Source organism: Ctenopharyngodon idella, chromosome 23 (assembly GCF_019924925.1).
Source record: "Ctenopharyngodon idella isolate HZGC_01 chromosome 23, HZGC01, whole genome shotgun sequence".
NCBI lineage: Eukaryota > Metazoa > Chordata > Actinopteri > Cypriniformes > Xenocyprididae > Ctenopharyngodon > Ctenopharyngodon idella.
The window spans coordinates 11,684,571-11,698,546 of NC_067242.1; the positions used below are offsets into that span (position 1 = coordinate 11,684,571).

Here is a 13,976-nt window from a genome sequence, read left to right on the forward strand (position 1 = left end):
GTGATAAAATATGCAGAAATAAAAACAGTCACTAGATCTTTTTAGAAAATAATCTGCAATATCTTTCCTCCTATAAATAGGAGTGAACAATGGGAGCGATGCAGCTGATTTTGGCAGAGCCTGTTTGTTGGCTTGGTTCAAAGAATTTGTTGAATACACAGTGGATCTGCTGAGTATATAGATGCACTGAATTGTTTATTCTCTTTGTCAGTGTTGCATATGTCTGCAGTGATAAAGGGAATGTTGCATTTCTGAACCAATATACCACAAATGTACAAAGGGTGATGTTGTGAACTCCAGCCAGGGAACAAATACAAGAGCGTCTGTGGACCAGTTGATCTCTGTTATATATATGGGTCATTGACGAATAAGGTTTTTAAAAGTGCAAAAAAACATAATGGAGATTTAATTAATTTTTGACGTTTTATTAAGTGTTAACAATGAGATTATGTTGTTTTTTATAAACAATTAACACTGCTTTTGTCATTTTTTACAAGATGGACAAAATTTGTCACCAAAAAAGTCATTCAGTTTAACCAAAATTTCGGTTTTACAGAATTACACTTTTGGTTATACCGAATGATGATATTTTCAAACAATGCTAACAGGCTGATATCTAGCTTGCTAGCTAATCATCCTGTCACATGATATTGACTGCATGACTTGATCCAAAATGGTTATATTGGTTACTCCGAATGACATCAATGAAATTCATTTTTCCGGACACTATTTCTCATAACAAAGCTACGACTTCTACACGTAATTTTAATACCATTTTGCACTATGTTGATATATGATGTTATAAAATCATGCCAGAATAAAAAAAAAATACATTTATTACATATTAAGATATTTTAATCACAAATGAAATGGCTGTATTGGCCTTTGGATGGTTAAACCGAATGACCTTTTGACACTTTAAAATACCTTTATATGTAGCAAAATATAATTAAAACCTTTTGGATTCAATAAAAGGATCTATTTGTACTACCTTGCATACTTTGGATGTCTATCATTATTATTAAGGCCTTTGGATGAAAAAAATGACCCGTCATGTCATTGACCCATATATATTTGGTACTTTAATTGACCTGTAGTGTTATTATATTGTTTTAAATTAATTTCCATCAACTACCCATTTACTCTGAGATTCAACAGTTTCAAATTAACAATATTTCAAATGACATGATTAATCCACTTAAAAAAAAGACAAAATTATGAAAACAAATCGAAACAAAGTAATTTCTAAAAATGCTACTGATACTACTATACTACTTAAGATTGTTTAACAACTGAATCTTTAAAACAACCATGATATTTGCAAATAATACTACACCATCCATTTCTTAAAGTAGCACTGTAATGTAAAGAAACAGTTAATGGATTAATTTGGTCACAAATTTCCAAAAACAAATAAGTAGATTGTGGTTTATAAAGAACATAAATGTGAAATATCACTAAAACAACATTTCTTTTGTTTTCTAAGCAGACACACAAATACATGACACATGAAGATTCATAAATCAGTTTCCAGTTTCATTGCAGATAAAGACAAATGTTTCTGAAACATCTCCTTCAAAATGAATCATTTAGCAGGCCTGTGTTGTCACGCACTCTATAATCGTGAAAATGGCTGTAAAACTTTCTGTTTAAAACAAACCCGTGCGATAGATGGGCAGTTTAGTCACAGGCAAAACCAACTCCATAAAACAGGCTCTCAAAGAGACATCAATAGCTGTTAATATTTAATTTTGCCCATCCGATAATGCGTTTCACTGAAACAAATCATTACTGTATTGAATTTGAGATAAATGGTGTGCAGAAAATTCTGAGGCTTAAAGCATTTTCCACTGTTCTGCAAAGTATGCAATTTATATGCACGTGTTATATAAAGACATATGCGATTATTTATTACGCTTTCAATGCAGGGACAATTTAGATTCTTAATTTTGCAATAAAACACACATAAAACAGTACAACACAGCTACATAAAGTCCTTTTAAAGTTTTATTCACTTAAACTTTTCAGTGTTAAAGCAACAAGAAAACATTTAGAATGTCCTTTGGTGTGATTTTCTTTTTTACATGTCAGTATATATACTGTATGTAAACTGATATTCTTTGATGCCAGCACGTTGCCAATATACTTTAGGAAAACTTCACAATCCAACTGAAGGAAAATAAAAAAAAGCGTAAATGAAATAAAATTTCAGACAAACATAATTGAATATTTAATTCTCTTTGCACCTTGATTAAACGCACTAAAATGTTGCCCTTAAACACATTTCAGCAATAATACAAAAAAGTTTATGTTCTACATTATCTTTACTCTGTCAAGAAAATAACTTCTGTTTTAATACAAAAATTAAATACACTGATGACTGTCTAAGCACTTCATCTGTTTGGGTGAAAACATACATCTTTGACCGTGGCCTCAGCAAACAGTCCGTCACATTGCAAAGTCATGAGTTTTTAATCATATTTTTTTGGATAGGGATAGGGGTTGTGCCACATGAGTGTGACTAACATCACACAGACTGAAAGGAAACCAAAAAAATATATGAAAAAAAAAATATCAAGGGTTACAGAATAACATTCACAAAAGCACATGGTGGAGGAAGGACGGGGCTCTTGACACAAAGGACACTCTAAAGTTTATTTTCGAGGGTGGGGTCGGGGGTGTTGGCGGGATGAGCTCAATTTGAAAGTGGATCAAATGTGACAATCTGAATAGATTTCCTTATATCCACAATGCACTGACAGCAAAGAATGCTTGTTTCTTTTCATAAGTCTTTCTCCATATTATTACTGCTTTATCTTTATTTTTTTGTAATTGCCAGTTTACACAATCCGGACAGTTTTCCATCGCTCCGTGTCACAATAGCCGAAAGCAGTCTACAGCCAACATGATACCCAGAATGGCTCAGGTGAGGGGCGGCAGCTGGCTTTACTCGTACATGCCGCTGGCTGAACGCAGCTCCCGTTGCCGTGGTGATAAAGGGAGGAAAGGGATGAGTCTTGTCCGCTCCGATCCCTGTCGCTCTCTCGTTCTGTTAGGGGAGTGAGTATCTACTATGGCTTGGTTCACGTCTCTAGTTCCTCTTATTTGCCTCATAAAGCATATGCTCAGGTAAATTCTATAAATAACACCTTGATTTTTTTTTTTTTTACTTTTAGATTTTTATATTGAATCAATTTTTATAAATGCTATTTTTATTGATGTATTTATTTATTATATTTTGTCTGTCATCCTCTGAAATTTCACTTTGATATTTGGGCACATTCCACATGGCCGGCCGAGTGTCGGTGGGTCTGGTGCGCTGCTCATACAGAAGAAGCTGGATAGTCAGAGATCTGCCTCTCAAAGGACTGTGACCCAGCAGATCTCCATGAGGAGAACAAGACCCAAGACGAACAGCAGCAAAAGCAGGATCGGTGAAGGGGGGCGGAGGGAACCCTGGCCCGAGTCTGGTAATCCGCAGCCGCCCGGCTCGTTCTCACACCGCGGTTTCTCACACAGCAGGCCGGTGTACGCCGGAGGACACTGACAACGGATGTTGTTCACACACACACCACCATTTTGGCAACGCAGAAGTTCATTGTCGCACACCCGGGCTGTGGCATTGAGAGGAAAAGGGTAAGCAGAAGACAAACACACACACAGGCTAAACCCAAACAAGTATGAACACTTCTATGATTACATAGAGCTCTATTCCTGAGATATCATATATTCATCTATTGCTGAAAATAGACAGAAATAGTCAATACAAAGTGCAGGCAAAGTATTGATTGAAATGAATCACAAGTAGAAAACTTAATATCATTATTAATAGAAAATCATAAGTAAAAAATATTGATAGACTTTTTTTTTTTTTTTACAGAAAATTGAACTGTTCAGCTTTGATTTTTATTATTTAAAAATTGTTTTTTTTTTCTTCAAAAAGTTTACTTGGCATCCCTGCTCATTGGCCACCTTAAAATTACTATTTGAAAAAAGAAAAAAGGATTAGTTCACTTCAGAATTAAAATTTCCTAATAAATTACTCACCCCCATGTCATCCAAGATGTCTTTCTTTCTTCAGTCGAAAAGAAATAAAGGTTTTTGAGGAAAACATTCCAGGATTTTTCTCCATATAGTGGACTTCAACAGCTACCAATGGGTTGAAGGTCCAAATTGCAGTTTCAAATGGCTCTACACGATCCCAGACGAAGAATAAGTGTCTTATCTAGTGAATCGATCAGTCATTTTCTAAAAAAAATAAAGTGTATATACTTTTTAACCACAAATGCTCATCTTGCACTGCTCTGCGATGCGTCACACATTACCTAATCATGTTGGAAAGGGGGAAGTACCACGGTAAGGCGAAAAACTCTTTTATTTTGTAAAGGGCGTTTGACTTAGTCTTTGCACGTTGGCTTTGTAGACGTTGGATCAGTACTGCCGCCCTACGTCATGCGTGACCTTTCCAACATGATGATCGCAGCGCAGAGCGGCGAGAGAGATGAGCATTAGCAGTTAAAAAGTATATAAATTTTCTTCACAATTTTTTTTTTTTTTTTTTTTAGAAAATGACCGATCGTTTCATTAGATAAGACCCTTATTCCTCATCTGGGATTGTGTAGAGCCATTTGAAGCTGCATTTAAACTCAATTTGGACCTTCCACCTGTTGGTAGCCGTTGAAGTCCACTGTATGGAGAAAAATCCTTGAATGTTTTCCTCAAAATCCTTAATTTCTTTTCGACTGAAGAAAGAAAGAAAGACATCTTGGATGACATGGGGGTGAGTAAATTATTAGAACATTTTAATTCTGAAGTGAACTAATCCTTTAAAGTACTATAATTTGTCTGGTTTCATTTGAAACGTTGAAGAAAATGTCACTCAAGAGAGCTCAGCATTGCCATTAACCCAAACCATTATCATGGCATAGGTTTTTACAAATTCTTGACAATGAATTGCATTCTCCAGCACTGCAACCCTCAGGTGCATCAGGCATCAGTATATTTAACAACAGGGACACCAAGGCCAGACCTGCTCCCTTCGGATGCAAGCTGTTGAGCAAGCATCAGGCAAACAAATTCCAGTGCAAACTAGCAAAAACAACAGAAACAAATAAAAACCGATAAACAAGCCATGCCTCTCACATTTTCATCGAAGCTAGAAAAGCACTGTAAACCTGCTGATTGGAAAATAATCATCTAACACACAATCATTGACCTCCATCAGCTTGCGAGGAATGGTTCTGAGAGGGCTTGTGCGTTGCAGCATCTGTTTAATGGCTGTTACTGAGCTATTTTGGGATGGACTGAGCTGACAGGAAGAGCTGGATGATAGAGAGAGGAGGTGTAACTCTCCCAGTCATAACAGGCTGATTAGGGAGCTGGCAGTACTACATGGTCTCCAGCTTCTCTCTCTCCATCTCCTGTGTGGATACGGGCTTTATGGTTGAGTCAGGGAAAAATGAGCCCCTGTTTGTGTCCATAATTCCCTCTGTTCATCACTGCCGAGTCTTTTTACGATGCAGATCAATCGTTCCCTAGTGAAAACCCACACTCGTACCACAAAACAAGACTCAGACATTGGACCTGCAAAATGAACAAGCTATTTGAATTTTCAGTGATTAACACATATAGATTGAATGTGTTCAATTAATATTAGTCTCATTAGTATTTGTTAGTACAGACATGCAAATCATACATTTCTTAACATTTGGATACACACTGATACAGTTTAATTGCAATAATAATAATAATTATTATTATTAACAATAAAAAATGATCAGTGTGTATCCAAATGTTAAGAAATTATTATTACAATTTATTAAATTGTACTAAGTTATTAATTAAATTTAGTAAAGTTAATGCATTTTCCTAATTAGTCAATGCAACAGTTTCAATGTTCTCTGTCTGATCAAATCAGTGTCCAAATTTAAAACAATTTATAAGTGTTCGAACAAACTTGATATACAGTTACCTCTGAATACCACACAATTCAATGGTTATGACAACTTTGAGTGAATTTACATTCAACCAACAAGCTATATTGAGTTAGAGGAACTTAACAATTTGTAGCATAAACACAAATTTTTAAGCTGATTACTCAAAAAAATCAAGTCGCTCCAATTACCAGAGTCATAGCCCTGGAACCAATTAATCTTATCTATTTCAGTTCAAATCAACAGCTTTCATAGCACATGCTAACATAACTTATTTAACATATATTTAATGAACAAGTAAGATATTATTTGTTACTGGCATTAGCACAGACATTGCTTATAGAGTCAATGTAATGTTTACCTTCATGTATCTACTCTTCAGCACAATGGTAACCACAAAAACTTCAATAATTACAGAAACTCTTTTAAATGTAAAACATAACAGCATTAAACACTAACAGGTCTTTCCCTTCACTAAAAACAAATACATTAACGCTTAATTTCAACATTTATTCTCCTAATCCAGTCCTATGCAAAGCATGCTGGGAACTAGAAATCCACTTCCTAATTTCCAAAGTTATCAAGACAATTTCATGAAGTTACTACAACCTATATTTGGGTTTAAATTACAGACGATATTAAGTTGATGTAATGATCAACATTATTATGTCAACAGAACTCAACAAAATAATGTTTGCAACTTAAAAGGTTTAATTAAAACAATAAATTTTTATTTTTAACTTGCAACCATGCATTTATTTAAGTTGTCCTGAATTAAGGTCCACTGAATTACTTGTGTATGGAGTGTATTGAGATTATTTTCAAAGATTTGAATGTATTATAAACATTATCCAGTCAGTGAAAAGGAATGGTAAATGCGATGTGCTGCTTTTGTTCTACTGCTCTCTCTTTTCTTAAAGTATTAAAAGAATTCATTTAGACCAGTATGTTTTACTTCTGGGGCTCTGGTGTAGTCATGAAATGACTATCAACTGTCCTTCTCCGAGCACATTTTTAACTTGTCTAGCCTGCCCTTAAGAAATGATAAAGAAATGGAAATCAAAAGACAAAAAAAAAAAAAGACTGTTTATAAAAAAAAAACTGTTTATAAAAGAGGCTTTATTGATTCAATGTTCTGGATAGGAGCTTTTTATCTTTTTAAATCTTCAAGTTGCCCAATGCTCTTTTATAGACAAGATGTTTCCTATTATAAATGAATCTTTTTTAAAAGATGTGTAGGGCATATTGATTGTTTGCAATCTAGACATCAATGTTGCCTCTTACCAAACTGTCCATGAGAAGGAGATTGTACAGAAAGAGGTAATGAGTTGATTGTGTCTGTGGAAAGAGTTTTAGAACGACTCCTCTTTGTGGGAAAGAGCGAATTGATCGATTACCTTTTCCACAACTGTGGCCTTTGGCAAGAGTGTTCTTGTGCTTCATCTGAAGACAGACTTAAAGAGGCACAGTTATGTAGGTAATGTATCTCTCAAGAGTTTGGGTCTTTTTGGTTCACCCTGTGAGTTCAACTCTTTCTGTCTCCTCAGTTTGATATCCCCCGATGACCAGAAAAAGGTGCTGAGGCAAGAAGAGTCCCGTCAGTGATTTATAGCTGGTATGGGTGCTAACAAACACCTTTAACTTCCAATAGAGGGGGGCATGGAAACTATTTACTCTGCTGTTGGTTGAGAATGTATATCTCATATATCCTACAAACAGTTTAACCTCTATATCCTACCCCACGCTCTCTAGAGCCCATGCACAGTAAGGTGTTTTTATTTAATGAACATGAGCACTGCCACAGGTCTATTTTAAGAGAGCAACAGAAGGTCTGTATATGTTTAAAGCATGTGCACTCATGACAAAGAAAAATGTGCTCAGCCTCTAATTCTGCATTCATAATGTTCTTGCATGTAAATAAACCATAATAAGAGAATAAATCGAGCCATTTATTGGGTTTGCTTTTGATAAGAGGGATAATATTTATTGAGAACAGCAGTAGATTGCATGGTGCTCTGGGAAGAAAAGGCTTATTTGAAGAAAGATTTGAGCTTTAATTGCATAACGAAATCTGCATACAGATGGACGGGATCAGGAAAACGAGCCTAAGATTACATTTATCACACACATTTTGGCCTTCGGGACTTTTAATGAGACAAATGCAACAAACTTAAATCTCTTATCTAGGACATCTAACAAAAAAGCGTCTGTGTTGATGACAACATCAAATTAAAATGGTTATGGTGCTTTACCATAGTGCATACCATTGGCTGAAACAGTCACATGGTAATGCATCTTCATGCTGGTGGGAGATGGATGTGTATAAAGAACATGTCTCTTTATTTCTCTTTGAGTACATCTTCTAGAACAGACAGTAATGGGAGTGCATTTGCCACATGTCACCATTTGTACCAAACTCTGGTTTACTTTAATCTCGTGACATGTGATGGTGTGAATTTCTGCTTCTCACACTAAACCAGAATGAATGCAACTGAATGCAACGCACTGTTGCATTCAAAGCCACTCTGAACTCAATATACACATGTACTGGACTGTCCATCTAACATTATTACAGCCAAAAATCCCTTTGTGTTATCTGAGGCTTTGGTAAATGTTGACCTTTGATGCTGGAAGCCCATTGAAGAATACAAATCAATGCTTGACCTACGGATCGTTTCAACCGCAACACTTGGAGCCAAGAGAGAAAACCAGCCATCACAATGTGGCCATAACAGCAAACAGCCAGAGAACACAGCGCAGGCGTCAAATGTTCTGCTCACTTCAAATATTAGCTCAGCTGTCTGCATTCATCTGCACAAATGCACATGCATGGGATTCTGCCGAGATTTGTTTGCATGATTTATCTCTGTGCTTGAGAAGAATTCTACAGTAATACTATTAATAAAAACAATTCTAATAAATGATGATAATAATTCCCTCAAAATGAAATCTGCAGTTAAACCACTAACAAGGCAGTATAACAGGTGTGACTGAGCCTCGGAAAGAAATCAGTCCAAGTTTATTTGTTCCCAAGTGCTGTAAGCAAACCAAGCTGCTCATTCCCGGGTAAGCCAAAAAAGCAGCAGCAAACAGAGAAAATAGAGGGAGGGAAGGAAGAAGGGAGGGGGTGAGAGAGAGGGAAAAGAGAGCAGGGGACTGAAGCTGCAGGTTGGTTGGAGGTTCTACTTACATTTGCAGCCATTGTCCCACAAAAATCCTGGCAGACACTCATGGCACTTAGCCCCTGTCGTTCCCTCCTTACATTTACAATATCCTGTGCCATTACAGCGATCAGTGTTTGAGCCAAAGGGATTACAATTACAGTCTGTAGAAACAAGACACACACATACACACAGTGGAGAGACGGGGTCTGTGGTCTTCAGCCTCTCAGATCAGCTCATGAATAAAATCCCTCTGTTTTCTACACAAAAAGCATTTTCGCTCAAAATGGGCCTCTGCTGCCTCCTTCATGCACATTGCTAGTCTACAAAGGACAGATTTATAACCCGTATATCTGAATATTTACCTTACATCTTCCATTTCAAGGGAATAAAATGAGAAGCATCAGCTGGGGAAGGTGAGTGAGGGTGGAAAATGGAAACAATGGCATTTAGTTTAGTGAGGAAAATGTATGTTTGTGAATGTTTTAATGTCTTGGAAGTCCCATAATGCGAATGACTTCACTGTGCATTCTGAATATTTTTACGAAAACATATTTCTATATTTAGTTTAGCACAAAAAATGAGTGGCATGAAGGAAAGGAACATACAAAAGAGAAAAAGAAAGACAGAGACACATGGTGAAGTGTTCCTGAGTAGCCAATTTGTTTGCTGTCCACAAGTCACATACTGATAATACTGATAATTTCTCCTCAAAAATATCTCATAATTAAATCCTTTGAAACTACAGGAAATGTCCTTGAAGATGACCATTTTATTCAAGTCAACATGAAACAGCATTTGCAACACATTTCACTTGCATAATTTTAATTGCGTTTTTTTCTGAGTGAAACAAGATATTGAACAGAAAAAAAGAGTGTGACTTGATTTTATCCAAGTAAGTGTTTGGGAATGTCAGTAACTCTCTAGGTCATGGATCACCCCAACTAACATTTGACCTGAAGGCATCTGGCCAACTACCCAGGGTCTGATTACTTTCGTGGTGCTAAAGGCCATTCAAAACCTACATCTCTGGGACGTCTATGGAGAAGACAAATATTTTGAGCAGATGTTGAGCTACTGAAGGGTTTTAAATATGCAAAAGTTTTTTTTTTTTTTATATTTTCCATTCAAAAGAGAATCTGATTAATTCTCTTGTGCTTCCTCTGAAGAACTTAGCCTGAAACTGTGTACTGGCATTTCTGATCACAACTGCATTTTTTTTTTGAAGAAGAAGAAACTACTTCTTTTCAGTATAAATTCACCAGTATGCCCAGCACAACAGAACTCTCTATAACTGTGAATATAGCCTTAAAGGGTTCACCCAAAAATGAAAATTCTGTCATTATTTACTCACCCTCATGTTGTTCCACACCCGTAAGTCCTTCGTTCATCTTCGGAACACAAATTAAGATATTTTTGATGAAATCTGAGAGGTATCTGATAGACAGCAATTTAACCATCATTTTCAAGGTCCAGAAAGGTACTAAAGACATTGTTAAAAAAGTCGACGTGACTGCAGTGGTTCAACCTTAATTTTATGAAGCGACGGGAATATTTTTGTGTGCAAAAACAAAACAAAAATAACAACTTTATTCAACAATCTCTTCTGTGTCATTCTCATACACTGTTTACATTCAGCGCTTCCAGGTTCTATGTCAGAACGCCGACTCATTATTGGTGTCAGCATCACACGAATGCGTCGTGCTGCTCACATGAACAGCCTCTGCCAATACTGAGCTGGCGTTCAGGACCTTGAAAGTGGTGGTTAAATTGCTGTCTATGGACGAGTCACATACCTCTCGGATTTCATCAAAAATATGTTAATTTGTGTTTCGAAGATGAACGAAGGTCTTACGGGTTTGGAATGTCATGAGGGTGAGTAATTAATGACAGAATTTTCATTTTTAGCTGAACCCTTTAAGGTTTTGACACAGTGAGTAGAACACATTAATGCTTATTAATTATTAATGCTTTGCTAAAACACTAACACAAACCTCTCCCAAGATGTACTTTTCACATATTTTGACAGCTCTGTGGCCCTCCTGTGAGTACAGCTTTTGCTGGGTTGAGGTGGAGGTCAGAATCTGTGACCTGTAACACCTAAAGATGTGTGTGTAAGTCACACAGCCGTGACCTGCTCCCAGACACATCTCTCGCTCTCTTCTTTCTCTTGCTTCTTCTTTCCCAGAGTGACATATGCAGCACGCCGCACCTTTTTCTGTGGCTGTGAGCCCTCCCAGACACCTCACTGGGGAAGTGTGATGGCAGACATCACCTCTGTCTCACAATGACACCTTTCTGGCTTTATTGTCTGTCTTTTGCTTTTTTCTTGTTCTCTGCTTCATGATACTTTTTCTTTTCCTTTCTGAGCTTTGTAATAAACATTAAAGTTTACACTAATAAACATGCCAATTTTTTTCAGACAGTGTCTTCTGTTATAATCTGCCATGGATCATTGTGTCATATACTTGCTGGTTTTGTGGTTAAACACTGGAGTGATGTGGTTCAACGTGACATTGACTCACACAAGCATGCGTGAAGAGACTCGGGTGATGACAGAGAGATGGGCAGACACAGAGAAGGGAGTGAAGAGATGAAGGATGATGGAGCAATAGAAAGGGAAGGCCAAACGGCAGAATTTGGGAGGGTGTGTGATGTGCGATAAGCCGTGTTGGTGGATGGGAGTGCTGGAGGACTGACCTATGCAAACATTCTCATCGTCCAGCTCTGCTGAGGCATTGCGGTAGTATCCAAGCTTGCACAGCTGGCAGTGCTGCCCTCTAGTGTTGTGCTTACAGCTCACGCAAATGACGGTGTTTAGCACCTCGATGTAACTGCAGCGATTGGAGTGACTGAAGCATTCACAGTCTTGCAAAAAGGGGAGAGAGATGTGGCTGTGTTTAGGGTATGTGTGTGCGAGTCGCGGCGGCGCTGCAGAAGAGGGGCACCATGGCATGCGAGGTTTGGATGGTCTGAAACAGCGGAAGGGTGGCAGGCACTGCCATGGATGCAGCCAGCAGTGTTAGATGTACGATCACCTTAAGATGAATGGAGAAGCGGTGTTGTTATTAGAGAGTTCACCTCGAGCACACCACAGCAATGGAGAGGAAAATAAGAGCAGGAATGTTACATGGAAATCAAACACGAGCAGATGTAATTTTCAACCTCGGCAGAATGCGAGTGCACATGCGATTTGAAATTTACATCCACAGTATTTATATTCTATTGCTCATGGAGAGTTGTCTCAAAGAAATGATGGAAGGGTGTAGTGAAGGAGCTGGAACTTTCAAACATGAGAATAAAACAATGGCTTCTATTTTCTATGCCCCTGAAATAACAAAGCCTCTCAGGTCGAAAACGGGTACACAAACTGTATCCTCTCCACAGAACTACTGCCATAAAATGAAAGACAAAGCACTTTTTTTCAGTATTGATTCTGTCAGCTCCAAAATGAGAAATAGCACAACCAAATCAGAAATAACTTCCTATCTATTTCCCCACAGCCTCCAAAGAAACCAAACAACGTTTATCCAGGACCCGTAAGGAGTCTGTCCTAGTTTCAAAGTGAAGTTGAATCTCAATGCTCGGATGCCGCTCTTGGCATAACATAACAAAGTGGCGCCCTGACCTGCCAGGGACACTTGGTCAACCAACTGGCCAGCACCCTCAATCCAACGGGTCTGACAAATCTTCTCGTTCATAAAGCCTCCGTGTCCTTCCCTCCTGAGATGATTTCAGGGCTTTCGGGAGAAATGGAGGGATTCTCATTATCAACATCTGGATTGAGGTCAGGCCTCCTCAGCAGCCTTTTCCCCCGTCCCCCGACCGGAGGAGTCGAGACAGACATATCTCCTGTAAAGCGATCTCTAAAGCTGCCTGGATATGTCAATCATTCTGTCTGAGAAATGTTTTAGAGGGCCCACTTTAGCAAAAAAAAATTGACGGGCTTCTCGCCTGTGAGCCACTGTGGAATTATATCAGATTCAATGTTCTCATCCAAACTCGGATCAGCAACATCGACTGTATACAACACATTAATCCGGCAGAGTCAACATGATGCTTCCCCTTCTGATTCATCAAGTAAAATCTTTGTCTCCTCGAATTTCAAAGACTCGTGTCCCAAAAGCATTCGGGACAGAGTTTCCATGCTGATTCAGGATGGAGTTAATTAACAAATTAATAATAAAGAAATTAAACAATAAAGTAAATACAATAAAATCAATATCTTTTTACTGGTACATCTTGATATTATGGAAAGTGGGAAAAGTAAGGTCAGGGATAAGTGATCTGCAAGTACAGAAAGTACAGGACTCACTCTGGATTCATTCAGGGGATGGTGGGAGGGTAATTCGGACAACATACACTGACACAGAGTAGTGAGAGGATATGAATCGAGTCCTCCTACCTCTCTTACTGTTTGCAACTTGTACAGAAGGAACGGTTGACAAAGCAACTTGAGGAGCTACTGGACAAAATAAAGACAAAATAAATCAAATAAAAACATATTAAATTATAATATGAACATTACATAATGTTCGTATACAAAAGAAGAATGAAGTTGACAATAAAACAAGAATGCAGCCTATTTAAATCCTGTTTCTCTGTCATAAATGATAAAAATAGACACAAAAAGAACACAAATTTGCATAGTGCACGTTCCATTCCTTGCAGCTGTTGTGGTTTGGAAGTTTTCAACTGCTCTGGAAAAGAAAAAGCCTGCATTGCTGGCAGAAACTGCTCAGCTGGCATTAGCGTAGTTGAGCTTCCCAGGCTTCTTGTGTGAGAGCACGTAAGGCTTAGATCCCTACGTCCCGCTGCCAGTCCGACACAACAGCAGAACAACGGGACTCAGAACAATCCCAAAGTTATCAGCTCATCATGC

General features: G+C 37.8%; 1 protein-coding gene across 9 annotated transcripts in view; it reads right to left on the bottom strand.

The window, feature by feature from the left end:
- Positions 1-1,989: 1,989 nt before the first annotated feature.
- ntng1a (netrin g1a) overlaps positions 1,990-13,976 on the bottom strand; it is a 97,230-nt gene continuing 85,243 nt past the window's right edge. For 2 of the 9 annotated variants that reach the window (XM_051882083.1, XM_051882084.1), the window contains exons 6-8: positions 11,795-11,962; positions 9,124-9,258; positions 1,990-3,614 (exon numbers count right to left, since the gene is read on the bottom strand). In XM_051882083.1, coding sequence (XP_051738043.1) covers positions 3,361-3,614; positions 9,124-9,258; positions 11,795-11,962 — 557 coding nt within the window. In that variant the 3' untranslated portion in view covers positions 1,990-3,360. Of the gene's footprint in view, positions 3,615-9,123; positions 9,259-10,975; positions 11,963-13,499; positions 13,560-13,976 lie in introns of those variants that run through there. The other 7 variants (XM_051882086.1, XM_051882085.1, XM_051882092.1 and 4 more) reach the window with 5 other exon arrangements.